This window comes from Diaphorina citri, unplaced genomic scaffold (genome assembly GCF_000475195.1).
Source record: "Diaphorina citri unplaced genomic scaffold, Diaci psyllid genome assembly version 1.1 scaffold56, whole genome shotgun sequence".
NCBI classification, from domain to species: Eukaryota; Metazoa; Arthropoda; class Insecta; order Hemiptera; family Psyllidae; genus Diaphorina; species Diaphorina citri.
The window spans coordinates 388,112-400,874 of NW_007377493.1; the positions used below are offsets into that span (position 1 = coordinate 388,112).

General features: G+C 37.3%; 1 protein-coding gene and 1 long non-coding RNA gene across 2 annotated transcripts; one reads left to right on the top strand and one right to left on the bottom strand.

Annotated features, from left to right (window-relative positions):
• Positions 1-139: 139 nt before the first annotated feature.
• LOC103517732 (adhesion G-protein coupled receptor G6-like) lies at positions 140-9,695 on the top strand. Its single transcript, XM_008482778.3, has 3 exons — positions 140-202; positions 446-726; positions 8,740-9,695. Exons 1-3 carry the CDS (start codon positions 140-142, stop codon positions 9,206-9,208), a joined length of 813 nt encoding a protein of 270 aa, XP_008481000.1. The 3' UTR covers positions 9,209-9,695.
• A 1,167-nt stretch (positions 9,696-10,862) lies between these two features.
• Positions 10,863-12,313, bottom strand: LOC113470795. The gene is made up of 2 exons (XR_003393726.1): positions 12,252-12,313; positions 10,863-11,767 (listed from the first exon to the last, which is right to left on the bottom strand). It is a non-coding gene; the product is annotated as an uncharacterized LOC113470795 (long non-coding RNA).
• Between the last annotated feature and the right edge of the window lie 450 nt (positions 12,314-12,763).

A 12,763-nucleotide genomic window follows, 5' to 3' on the forward strand; every position in this document is an offset into this window, starting at 1 on the left:
TTTTGTTTGTGTTGTTGTTGTTGTTGTTGTTGTTGTTGTTGTTGTTGTTGTTGTTGTTGTTGTTGTTGTTGTTGTTGTTGGTCTTCTTCTTATTTCTCCTCCTTCTCTTCTTCTTCCTCCTCCTCTTCTTCTTCCCGTTATGCCTGATGCCCTGATGTTATTGCCTGGAAGACAGGAGGATGTGGGTTCAATCCCAGACGAGGTATGGAACTTTGTCCTCAACATTGTTTTAGAAAGTAACCACAGTACACACCTAATAGTTTATTAGTAGTAGTCTTCTACTAAGGAACTAAGGTGAAGGGACTTTTTAGGCCCATTTCAGCAGTAGAGATAAGCATTATCATTATAAGTTCTACGGTCTACCTAGGTCTGCCGCATTTTTTCAAGTTAACAAAGGGAAGTGCAGATTTGACGTTGTTTGTTTGTTTTTTGTTCTTTTTTCCAGGATTCTGACCTGTGTTTATCCATAGCTTTCGCCCTGCACTATCTTCACGCGGCAGTCTTCACCTGGCTTCTCCTGATGGTTTTTAACATGAACCGGGACTTCCGAGATACCATCAACATCGTTCCCACTCTGGACCCGAACATTACGCGGACTTTCGTCAAATACAGTCTGTTTGGATGGGGCTTTCCTCTGGTGCTGCTGGCGTTCGCGTTCTTTCTACAGTGGGAAAATACTGACGGCCAATGGCGAAGTACGCAGCGTCTGCAGCATTTTAACTGCTGGTGAGTGAGACCTAAAAGACTTTTTTAATCTCTTTGTTGTTGTTGTTGTTGTTGTTGTTGTTGTTGTTGTTGTTGTTGTTGTTGTTGTTGTTGTTGTTGTTGTTGTAGACTTTTTTTTTTAATCTCTTTGGGACTTTTTAGTCCCATTCGAGCAGTATAAATATCATTATCATTATAAGTTCTATAGTCTAGGTCTGCCGCATTTTTCAAGTTTTTTTTTTTCTAACTAGCAATGAAAACTTGGAATGTGAGGATGTTGCCAAGTCTTTAACATTATGACATTTATTTTACATTATTCGTGGTAGCATGTGTGTTCAACTGGCAAAACTTCCCAACTCTGGTCCATATTTCTGAAATTCCGCTGTCCATGTGTTTTAAAATTTAGAAACCCGTGGAAGAATAAAGAGACCTTTGTCCAACTGTGGATGGATATGTAAAGATTGTCCACGATGATGCTCAGTTTTGGGCCATAAAAACCAGAACTGTCAAAAAGACCTTTTTCATCATTCTTTTGAGTAGGCTCTAAATCTCTACTTGGTTTTGACAACAAGGTTGCGTGTAAAATTTAGAAACGCGTGGAAGCATAAAGAGACCTTTGTCCAACTGTGGATGGATATGTAAAGATTGTCCACGATGATGCTCAGTTTTGGGCCGTAAAAACCAGAACTGTCAAAAAGACCTTTTTCATCATTCTTTTGAGTAGGCTCTAAATCTCTACTTGGTTTTGACAACAAGGTTGCGTCTTGAGAATTCTTATTGATTTCCAGGATCTAGGGAAGTAGGTACCTACATAGAGCTTGATTAGATACCTCTTTTTCAATAAACTTGAGTGAAAAACATAATATTTTGAAACCCCAATGTTTCTACTTAATTTCATGCGTACTTCAAAGGAAAAAACTAGTATAAGAAAGGATTATGTAGTTCCTTGCTTGTTAACAATGATAATTTTCCTCTTCAAAGTCTTTGAAAAAACTTCTTAACGAGAGTAGTTACCGAGTAAGAAAGACCAGCTGTAAAGCCGACTTAGAAAATGGTAAAGTAACCATTCTTGTGCTTTGGAGATTCTCAACAGGGAACAATTTTTGAGAAACAATGATTGGCTCGGTGGTGTAGTGGTCTGGCCCTCACGTCAGTACAAAAGAAGTTCCATCAACATTCTTCTACCTCGAATAGTTCCATCGAAAACGCACTCCACCAAAACATAACACACCACTTCACACTCTCTTACCTATGTCAAGCTGTGATATCATTATTAACAGTCATCTCAGAAAAAGAAATTTGTTTAGCAGAACGGAAAACAGAGGGATTCAAAAGGAGAATTTTACGTCTGAAGTGTGCATTTTCTTCCCTGGATGACCTCCACTACAAAATCTACACATGCAAATAAACGACAAGTTGCACAAGGAAATAAAGTTCTCAATGTTTACCTTGCTTTGACATCCTCCTGTTCTCGATTTCTCCTCGAGGCGACATCAGTGTTGAAAAGTTTAGTAATTAATAAATAAAAGAATCGTTTTTTTTTTTTTATTTTAGAAAAGAAAAAAGAGGAGATGGAAAAGTAAAAACTTACCGGCTCCGTCAGGTCAGCTAGGTCGGAAAACTCGTTCCTGCAAGTTTGACTCAAACAAAATACAAAAAGGTACGCACGCCACGGTAGGGGCTCTCTACTCTTGTTTTGAAACTTTTCGAAAAATAAAATTAGCAAACTCAAAGACTTATTATTACGAACTTTTTTCCCCTCGTAAGTCCTGCAAGTTTGACTCAAACAAAATACAAAAAGGTACGCACGCCACGGGCTCTCTACTCTTGTTTTGAAACTTTTCGAAAAATAAAATTAGCAAACTCAAAGACTTATTATTACGAACTTTTTTCCCCTCGTAAAATCAAAACGTGTAAAACAAAATTCCCTACTGAGGGATTTTTATGTCTAATCCAAAAATAAAGTAAATACGAAAAAAAGTAGCTAGGTCACAGGGTTTAATTTGTACAACTTTGAACTTTTCTTTTTTTACTTTCTCTATAAGCATACCCTAAGTCAGCTCCCATGGCGTAGTGGTCACTGCGCTCGCCTTGCACGCGGGAGACCCGGGTTCGATTCCCGGCGAGGTCAAGCAATTTGTATCATGCAAATGATTGATTCCGTGACTGGCTGTCGCGGGGCCCACTCAGCCTCGTGAGGAAAATGAGTAGCTATGACATAAATGCGCATAGCGACCGGTGCCAGCATGGTATTAGGTAAACATTGGATTTTAGGATTATTGAGACATTGGGAAAATCCTACAATGCTGCAGTGAGCACCAAAGTTGTGACAAAAATACATGGGATTTTAGGATTATTGAGATATTGGGAAAATCCTACAATGCTGCAGTGAGCACCAAAGTTGTGATATAATAACACAAGAAACTGCATTTACATTACATAAGCATACCCTAGACCTAGACAAGGTTGTGGTATAACCCAAGCTTTGGTGTTAAAAGCTTTTACTGTTTATTGTACCCCAATAAGCAATGTTTATTTGTTTATGCTGGCGGTTTAAGATTAAGAGGACACCAACTGCACCTTTTGAATCAAAATGGTAAAAGATGAATTTATTACTAAGGCTAATGAATGTCATTTTTATTGCTCATTATTTTAGACAAAAAGCTTTAGCTTCATTGAAACACATGGAAGTGGCTTAAAAAAGGACTTGTGATAAATTTTATCTTCATAGTCGCGTCATAAAATAAAGATAATAAAAATGTGAAAATATTTTTATAAGTTAATTTTTTGGGAGAATGACTTAAGGTGGAAAAATGCTGACGACTAAATTTGAACTCAAGGACTCTCCAAGTCTCCATAGGTAGGTATAACGTATCTACTCGTTAATATTTCAGTCACCTAAAATAATTTTACGACCTAATACCTACTTATGGAACGGTACTTGGAAAAGTCATTATTTTTGGTAAAAGAATGAATTAAAGACGCACCTTGAAAACACCAGAGTAGGTTTCATGAGTATTCACTATTCACAAAAAAGCCCTCTAAAATTCTCGTCAGTATTAACCCAAGTGCCTAACAGGCTGTAAATACTAGAAAAGACCTCTATAAAATACTCTACTTAATCTGCAGTCATTCTTTCACCAAAAATAATGACTTTTCCAAGTACCGTTCCATAAGTAGGTATTAGGTCGTAAAATTATTTTAGGTGACTGAAATATTAACGAGTAAAAAGAATGACTGCAGATTAAGTAGGGTATTTTATAGAGGTCTTTTCTAGTATTTACAGCCTTTTCTCTGGAGTTAGGCACTTGGGTTAATATTGACGAGAATTTTAGAGGGCTTTTTTTGTGAATAGGGAATACTCATGAAACCTACTCTGGTGTTTTCAAGGTGCGTCTTTAACAACTGAGAAAAGGACGTCGAAAAAAGCACAACAAACTCCCCTGACCGTAAAATTACACATCCCCTTCCTTCCATGTATCTTTTTCCTTTCATCAATCTGTCTTATCTATCATAACTTCATTCTTCCTCTTGCCCTCTCTCAATTTCCTTCTTAGAGCAAAAAATGATCATCCCTATGGAATTAAAATTTTAATAAAATCTATTTGAAACTAGGAGAGGCAAAGGAGCTTAAGGAACGAAAATACACGTTTGAGAGTTTATTATTAATTTGCACCCTTTTTGCTTTAATCTACTTGTAAATATTTATTTAATGACAACATGAAAAACGTTTCGAGAGTGAAAATACAGTTTGTGCTACTCTAGAGTTTAATTTCACTAGAGCTAGAAAATTTGGGGTATTTTGTTCGTGTGATGTTTGTAAAATGGAATTCATATGCTAACCTAACCTACCTGTGTGTTTCAGATACCATTTTGAAATGATAATAATTAATAGTGCTTTTATACTGCTCAAATAGGACTAAAGACTCTAAAGAGCCCTTTTACCCCTGAAGTAGGCTAATACCTAGGTAGCTACCATTATTACTGTGGTCAAATTATAAAACAATGAGGACGGAATTCTATACCTCGACTGGGATTGAACCCACGCCCTCCTGATTACCAAGTGAGGACCAGACCACTACACCACCGAGCCAATCATTGTTTCTCAAAAATTGTTCCCTGTTGAGAATCTCCAAAGCACAAGAATGGAAATCACCATTTTCTAAGTCGGCTTTACAGCTGGTGTTTCCCACTAGGTAACTACTCTCGTTAAGAAGTTTTTTCAAAGACTTTGAAGTGGAAAATTATCATTGTTAACAAGCAAGGAACTACATAATCCTTTCTTACTAGTTTTTTCCTTTGAAGTACGCATGAAATTAAGTAGAAACATTGGGGTTTCAAAATATTATGTTTTTCACTCAAGTTTATTGAAGGGAAGGGGTGGAAAATACAATTTATGGGCCAATACTGTTAGTATAATAGTGCTAAATTTAGCAATAAAAGGTCGAGGGGGTGGGACCCCTGGGCCCTTCTCCGAAAAATGACCCTGCTCCCTTTTGCTGGCTTTCGCCTCAATCCCCCTACAGACTACCTTTCGTCCTACGTTGTACCAGGGTTCTTTCAAATAATTAAACACTTTCTTGTACTAATGGCTCTGTATTTCGTGTGCAGTTTATTTTCAGATTTACGAAATCTGTCCGGGACAAATCTGATGAACTTCCTAGCAGCGTTGTTTATGTCCTGTGGTGGTGGTGGTGGTGGTTGTATTGAGGAAGTACGCGACAAGGTACTTTATTTACTGTAGAGAAAAAAGAGCCGAGGTTAACGAATACTCGTACCTAGACTTCTTGGGAAAAAGAAATGGAGAAAAAAGAGGATAAGGAACAGAAGAGGGAAAAGCAGAGTAAGAAGGAATATAACTCTAGCTACCTATAGTCACACAAACATTGTTTTTAAGGGAAAAACTCGTACCATCTCCTTGCTGGTGACTCGGGATTCAACTTCTTCCTTGGATATTAATATAACATATAACAGTAGATGTCGGATATTTATGTTTCCTATGAGACAAATAACATAGGAATTGTTTTAATCCCCCGTGGTATCAATCTGCGAATGTAGACGGACTTTTCATTCTCAGCCGAAAGGTGAAAACAAAATGTCAGGCCTGTTTTGTACAAAAGGGAAAAAAAAAGATTTTCGTAACAAGTGCCACGTCTGTTTGGATGGTCTATGTGGCAGTTTGCCCAAATTGTTTTCTTAGGATTAGGGCACCTAATGATTTGTACGTTGTGCCAAAACTAGATACATTACAATTAAAGCTCATTTCATCCTATCCCTGTATTCCTATTTACAGAATACTTTGTTCCTTCCGTTCTCTCATTGAAACCCCGGTCTTCATACTCTTTATAAATTATAAATGAAGCCGTGGCCGTCATAAATGGTATTCTTATTAGAAGTTTTCAACTCTTTCTCTTTCTATTTCTAATCAAGTTTTGACGTTTTTCTTTTGTTCCAGATGAGCAAGAACGAGTCCAGAAGAAAACGTTTGTGAATTGGATCAATTCCTACTTGTCCAAGGTAAATTGAAAACGGCCTTACGAAATGAGTGTGTTTTTCAATAGAGATACGATATTGGTGAGAGAGCTTTAAGTTGTTTGGACTTTGAAGTACACAGCCTCGATTACATCATTATCTAAAATTTAAACAGATTCTGCAAGATTTTGTCTCAAATTCAAACACGAACTTGAAGTCCTAAAGGTGTGTCCACGCATAGTCGACCGGCCATCGGTTCGCGTAATGTTCGGGTCCAGAGTGGGAACGATGTTGATGGTATCCCGGAAGTCCCGGTTCATGTTAAAAACCATCAGGAGAAGCCAGGTGAAGACTGCCGCGTGAAGATAGTGCAGGGCAAACGCTATGGATAAACACAGGTCAGAATCCTGGAAAAAAGAACAAAAAACAAACAACGTCAAATATTGTTTAGGTAGGATTCGTGGATTTTTTTTTTTTTTTTTTTTTTTTTTTTATTTGAAATTTACACGCACAGAAGAAAAAAAAAGATTTTCGTAACAAGTGCCACGTCTGTTTGGATGGTCTATCTGGCAGTTTGCCCAAATTGTTTTCTTAGGATTAGGGCACCTAATGATTTGTACATTGTGCCAAAACTAGATACATTACAATTAAAGCTCATTTCATCCTATCCCTGTATTCCTATTTACAGAATACTTTGTTCCTTCCGTTCCAGGCCCGCATGTAGGATTTCAGAGAGGGGAGGGGAGGGGCAAAAATCCGAACAGTGGGTGGGAAGGGGTGGAAAATCCAATTTATGGGCCAATACTTTTAGTATAATAGTGCTAAATTTGACAAAAAAGGTCGAGGGGGTGGGACCCCTGGGCCTTTCTCCGAAAAAACGACCCTGTTCCGTTTTGCTGGCTTTCGCCTCAATCCCCCTACAGACTACCTTCCGTCCTACGTTGTACCAGAGTTCTTTCAAATAATTAAACACTTTCTTGTACTAATGGTTCTGTATTTCGTGTGCAGTTTATTTTCAGATTTACGAAATCTGTCCGGGACAAATCTGATGAACTTCCTAGCAGCGTTGTTTATGTCCCAGTTACTGTATGTGATTGGAGTAGGAGGCATAGAGGTGAGTTTGATTTAAGTACATATTAAGTAGGTGTTTGGCCTATCAGGCACAAATTAGACCAGAATGGCGAGGACTGACAAGAAATGGCGGCCCTGCTTGAGTGGGAAAAGACAATGCTAAAGGAGGAGAAGAGGCCTGTTTTTCTTTCCTACGCCGCGCCGCGTGACGTCGATGAGGCTTCAACTCGACATTTACTCTGCGTCAGGAGTGGGGGTAAAAATAGTGGAAACTCAACAAACATGACATCTAGCGGAGAAATCACAAAACAATTTGGTACTTGATGTTAATCGAGAGTCGCTTCCGGAATTTAAGACGCGGGATTCACTCGAAGAGATACGATCCAGTTTTCAGCATCTATCTTTGGAACAGTATTTTCGATTAAAAAAAAAAAAAAAAAAAAAAAAATAATGAAAAAGCTCAAAAGGAACCAGCGCTTCTCACGACTTTACCTTTAGACATAGGTCGCTCAAATTTTGTAGACAGCTTCCATAATTAATGATGATGAAAAGTGTCCGCGGGCCGGACCTCGAGAAACGTACGGTTCGACTGCTATTTACTTAACGTCAAATCTTGGAAAAAGCTCGAAAAGAGTTCGCAATTCTCAGGCCTACAGGTTCAATACATAAAGGGATTTTGATTAGCTTCTGGGCCGCTCTGGATGTTCGGGGTTCCATAGGAGCCCTTTTCTACAGCAAAATGAATTACCATTTTTTTTTTTTCAAGGAAGAATCATATGTGTTAATATGCATATGCATAGGGGTCACAGCCCCGAGATAATGCAATAACTTCTGAGCGTAAACACCATGAACCCGTTGCATTAAAATTTCAACTCCTTATTATACGGAAAAGCACTCTTACTTACGCAAACAGAGAGGAGAAGCTTTGCTGTTAGTTCAACACACTTTTTTTATGTGTCAAAAGCCTTTTAGTGTAATTACTCTGCTTTGATAAAGTACCTTAGCAATCCTAACATGCATAAAACACTTGATTTTCTCTTTGTTGTAGATAAAGGGGAAGTTCATATTTTAATCCCTTGCAGAACCCCTGGGGTAAGCGAGCAGAAGAGGATAAGTGAAATGGATAGAGTAACAAGATAGGAGGAAAACAAGAACCTATCTTGTTTTCCTGCTGCTCTATCTTCAATCTTAACTTCTAATCTACCTTCACTCCTACTCATTTCTTATCTTCACTCTTGCTTTTCTATTAGAGGATATTATAGGAGGGAAAGGAATTATAGGAATAGTTCAAGGGAAAACATTGAAGTTTGGACTTGTAGCGCCATGGGTGAATTGCTCTCTATAGGTTACAATTAACGTCAGATACATCAATTCCTCAGCTCTAAAGTTCAGCAATGTCTAGCATAGTCTCCTACTGTCTAGAGCATGGCAGGAATAAAAATAAGCACACCTTCGATTTTCTAACCCTCTCATCATTATCTCCTGTTACAGGTTCCTCAATGACTCCGTCTTCTTCAACGCATTTGCCACTCCCGTCTGTACGCTCGTGTTTCTCAAGCTGTATTACATCTGTAAGAGTTACGTCACTATGAAGTACTGCGTCAGTCTTCAAGTGGACGCTAAGATGAAGGAAAAAATGAAGAAAAAACGGACGCTCCAAATATGTCTGTATTTGAAAATGATTTCTGTCGTCACGACGATTTTGTTTCTGAGCATTTTCGTGAAAATTACCAAATCCTCCACGATTTGGATTATGTTCAACATCGCTCACTCCTTACAGGGGATTCTGATTGTGATTATAGTAACGTGTGATTCCCAAGTGATGAATATCTACACGCATACAATGAAGATTCATAAGAACACATTCTATAATTCCATGTTTACAAAGAGGAGTCGGCATTTGTCGCGGTCTGCAAGTCTCCAAATGCTGACTTGGGAGCCATTACCTGATGCCATATAGAGATTTATCCAGATTAAGAATGGACCAAAGATGCTCAGTTACCTAAAATCTATATTTTTCTACTTTCTATTGCCCTACTGAGGAAATGTCTATGTAGGATCGCTAGTTGGGGTTGGGCTGTATTAAATTTAAACTTTGCATTAATAAAAGAGCAAACATAATTATTCCTTTTCGGAGTCCAAAATTCAAACAAACAAGATTTTGACAAAACTGAATAATGATGGAATCAAATAGAATAGAAAAATTTGAAGCTCTTCTTATGTGAAAAACACAAAGGAAACATTATATGGTTACATAGGGTGATGGAAAGTTAGAAAGACGTGTGATATACATTACAGATTTTCCATGTCCAGAATACTAAATCTAACCTCAACACTGCATGCACCAGAAAACTTTCACAAAATCCCGTGAAAAAAAGAAGAGGTAAAAATGAGCTACAAAAATTGCGAGTACGTATAATGTCCGCAGGATGTATTACTCTAGTTTGGTTTCCAAGAGGGAATACTAAATCTAACCTCAACACTGCATGCACCAGAAAACTTTCACAAAATCCCGTGAAAAAAAAAGAAGAGGTAAAAATGAGCTACAAAAATTGCGAGTACGTATAATGTCCGCAGGATGTATTACTCTAGTTTGGTTTCCAAGAGAATAAAAAATAAAGTATATTACCTTACTGTATGAATTTAGAAACCAGAAAGTACATATTTTGACATGTACGCTATGAAATTACTAAATGCATCTTGAATTAGTAAGCATCTCTCCGTCTGCCTTCACAGCTTCGGGGCACTAGAGGAAAAAACTTACACGCGTACTTTCTACATTTTCTGAAAACTCGATTCTAAAACCCCAAGGCAGACTGTTCTTTGTTGCTGAAAACTGAAAAGCCTTTATTGCTTTCCAAACAGTAAATGTTTGATTACACGCTGGGTACATTATTTTGCGTTAAGTGTATCAGAAATAATTATGAGAGTAGAAAACAGTATAAACTAATCAGCTTGAAAAATATACGGTACCAAAAAGGAATTTCGTTTAGCAAGGCTCTCCTATTGAACATTCTTACAAATTCGTGTTGAAGAAAACTTGAGAACTTTTCTCGGAATTTCCAACACCCCGACAGTAGCAATTAATTTGCACAACATTCCAGAGAATGTGAATTTATTTCAAATCCTTGACGATGGAATTGGAAAATTAGCTCAGGATGAGAAGGGTAGTTTCCTTTATGGCTCTGTCAAAAGTACGCCAAGTTTTGCTCGAAAATATTCGGGAGAATTTTTCCAATTTTGTCATCAAGATGAAATTGGGAAGTTGTTCTCGATAGAGTACCTATTTGGAGAATGCGACAAAAATGTTGGGATTGTAACGATTTTAATAGCTTTTTTTGCAATTAAAATACGAAAATCTATAGTACATTCAAAGCTACAAAAAAGCCAGTGAAGTTATACACTATACACCCATTTTTTCCCAAAAAAGATTGTTGGGTGATCAAAGCAACAGAGTCATAGGGAAGTGAAGGGAGAAAGAACAGAAACTAGGTTAGGTACCTACCATTTTCAATGTGCAGTGAATATAAAGGTACCTTTACACTGGGGCAATTTAGGAAGCAACCGGCAACAGCAACCTGCAGCATGCGGCATTGCCGCGCCGCATGCGGCGACATCAAGATGAAATTTGGAAGTTGTTCTCGATAGAGTACCTACTTGGAGAATGCGACAGAAATGTTGGTATTGTAACGATTTTAATAGCTTTTTTTGCAATTAAAATACGAAAATTTATAGTACATTCAAAGCTACAAAAAAGCCAGTGAAGTTATACACCCATTTTTTCCCAAAAAAGATTGTTGGGTGATCAAAGCAACAGAGTCATAGGGAAGTAAAGGGAGAGAGAACAGAAACTAGGTTAGGTACCTACTATTTTCAATGTGCAGTGAATATAAGACTCTTAATGATACTCGATACTCAGATTGTATCTAGCGTTGGCGTTTATAAACAATGCTCGTTGCTCTTTGAAATAACTACCTTGTTAGACCGGAGGTGCTATGTCTGAAAATAGATCAAAATATGAACTTTCAAGCGAACCAATGAAGCATTTCCTGAAAATTCCAATTCCGCTCTTCTGTGAAGTTAGTTGGTAACTCCTAAAAAAATGATATCTATTTATACAGCGCTAATTATACAGAGCTGTGTAGGTCTAATAAGGAAAGGCAAATAGGCTATACGTAAAGTACCATTGTATTGTATAATAGGTACCTTACACAATCATTAGTAATGTCATTACTAATAATGGAATTCCGGATTTTCTGATTTTTCATTATCATTACTTGGAAATAATGACATTACTAATGATTGTGTAAGGTACCTATAAGGTTTGTCTTAATTCCCAAAATTACTATTGAACATCACAGTCTGATATGGTGAAAAGGGTCGATAGATAAACCTAAATAACCAACATAGGTACTTATTATTTAGGTTAACTATTACTAAGTTCAGGAACAAGGTATTACGAGAGAACTTTTCGTATCTGATTGGTTGAATACAGTCTATGCAGTATTTACAAAAGTAACTTTGTGGTAGCGAACCAATGAAGCATTTCCTGAACATTCCAATTCCATTCTTTGGTGAAGTTAGTTGGTAACTCCTAAAAAAATGATATCTACTTATACAGCGCTAATTATACAGAGCTGTGTAGGTCTAAGAAAGGCAAATAGGCTATACGTAAAGTACCATTGTATTGTATAATAGGTACCTTACACAATCATTAAGTAATGTCATTACTAATGATGGAATTCCGGATTTTCTGATTTTTCATCATTACTTGGAAATAATGACATTACTAATGATTGTGTAAGGTTTGTCTTAATTCCGAAAATTAATATTGAACATCACAGTCAGATATGGTGAAAAGGGTCGATAGATAAACCTAAATAACCAAAATACGAGTACTTATTATTTAGGTTAACTATTACTGTTCAGGAACAAGGTATTACGAGAGAACTTTTCGTATCTGATTGGTTGAATACAGTCTATGCAGTATTTACAAAAGTAACTTTGTGGTTTCTGGACTTAATATGACCTAACTTATTATTTTAATAATGTATTTTGTTAAGGAAAATAAATATAATCGTGTGATATATTTGTATATTCTCGCATATCTCTACATATGACTTTTATACTTACTGTTTTTACTGTAAACAATATTATATTTTATGTTTTGTTGTTCTTTGTGTCATATCTCCTTTGCTTCTTTCTCAAAAATTTGCGAACACACCAAGATAGGTTCCGTGATGCAATTCTGCCGGTTACTCATAGGGTTTATAACTTTATAGCGACTAGTGGTCTGCCTCGGTGGTAGTGTAGTAGTCAAGACATTCACGAAGTAAACAGGAAGGCGCGGGTTCAATCCCAGCCGAGAAATGGAATTTAATCCTCATCTGGTTAGTCACGGGGTGGAAGATTCTTTTATGAGGTGCACCCAGCCTCATGAGGGCAAACGAGAGGTCGATTGAAATCTCACTGAAAAAGGGTGAAGTGGAATAAGACATTAAGACATGCTATTTAT

Bases quoted from the DNA above. Each gene is read 5' to 3' on its own strand.
- LOC103517732 (XM_008482778.3), top strand. From the start codon at position 140: ATGCCTGATGCCCTGATGTTATTGCCTGGAAGACAGGAGGATGTGGGT. The intron at 203-445 runs GTATGGAACTTT...TCTTTTTTCCAG, and splicing joins TGGGTTCAATCCCAGACGAG to GATTCTGACCTGTGTTTATC. The intron at 727-8,739 runs GTGAGTGAGACC...CTCCTGTTACAG, and splicing joins CTGCAGCATTTTAACTGCTG to GTTCCTCAATGACTCCGTCT.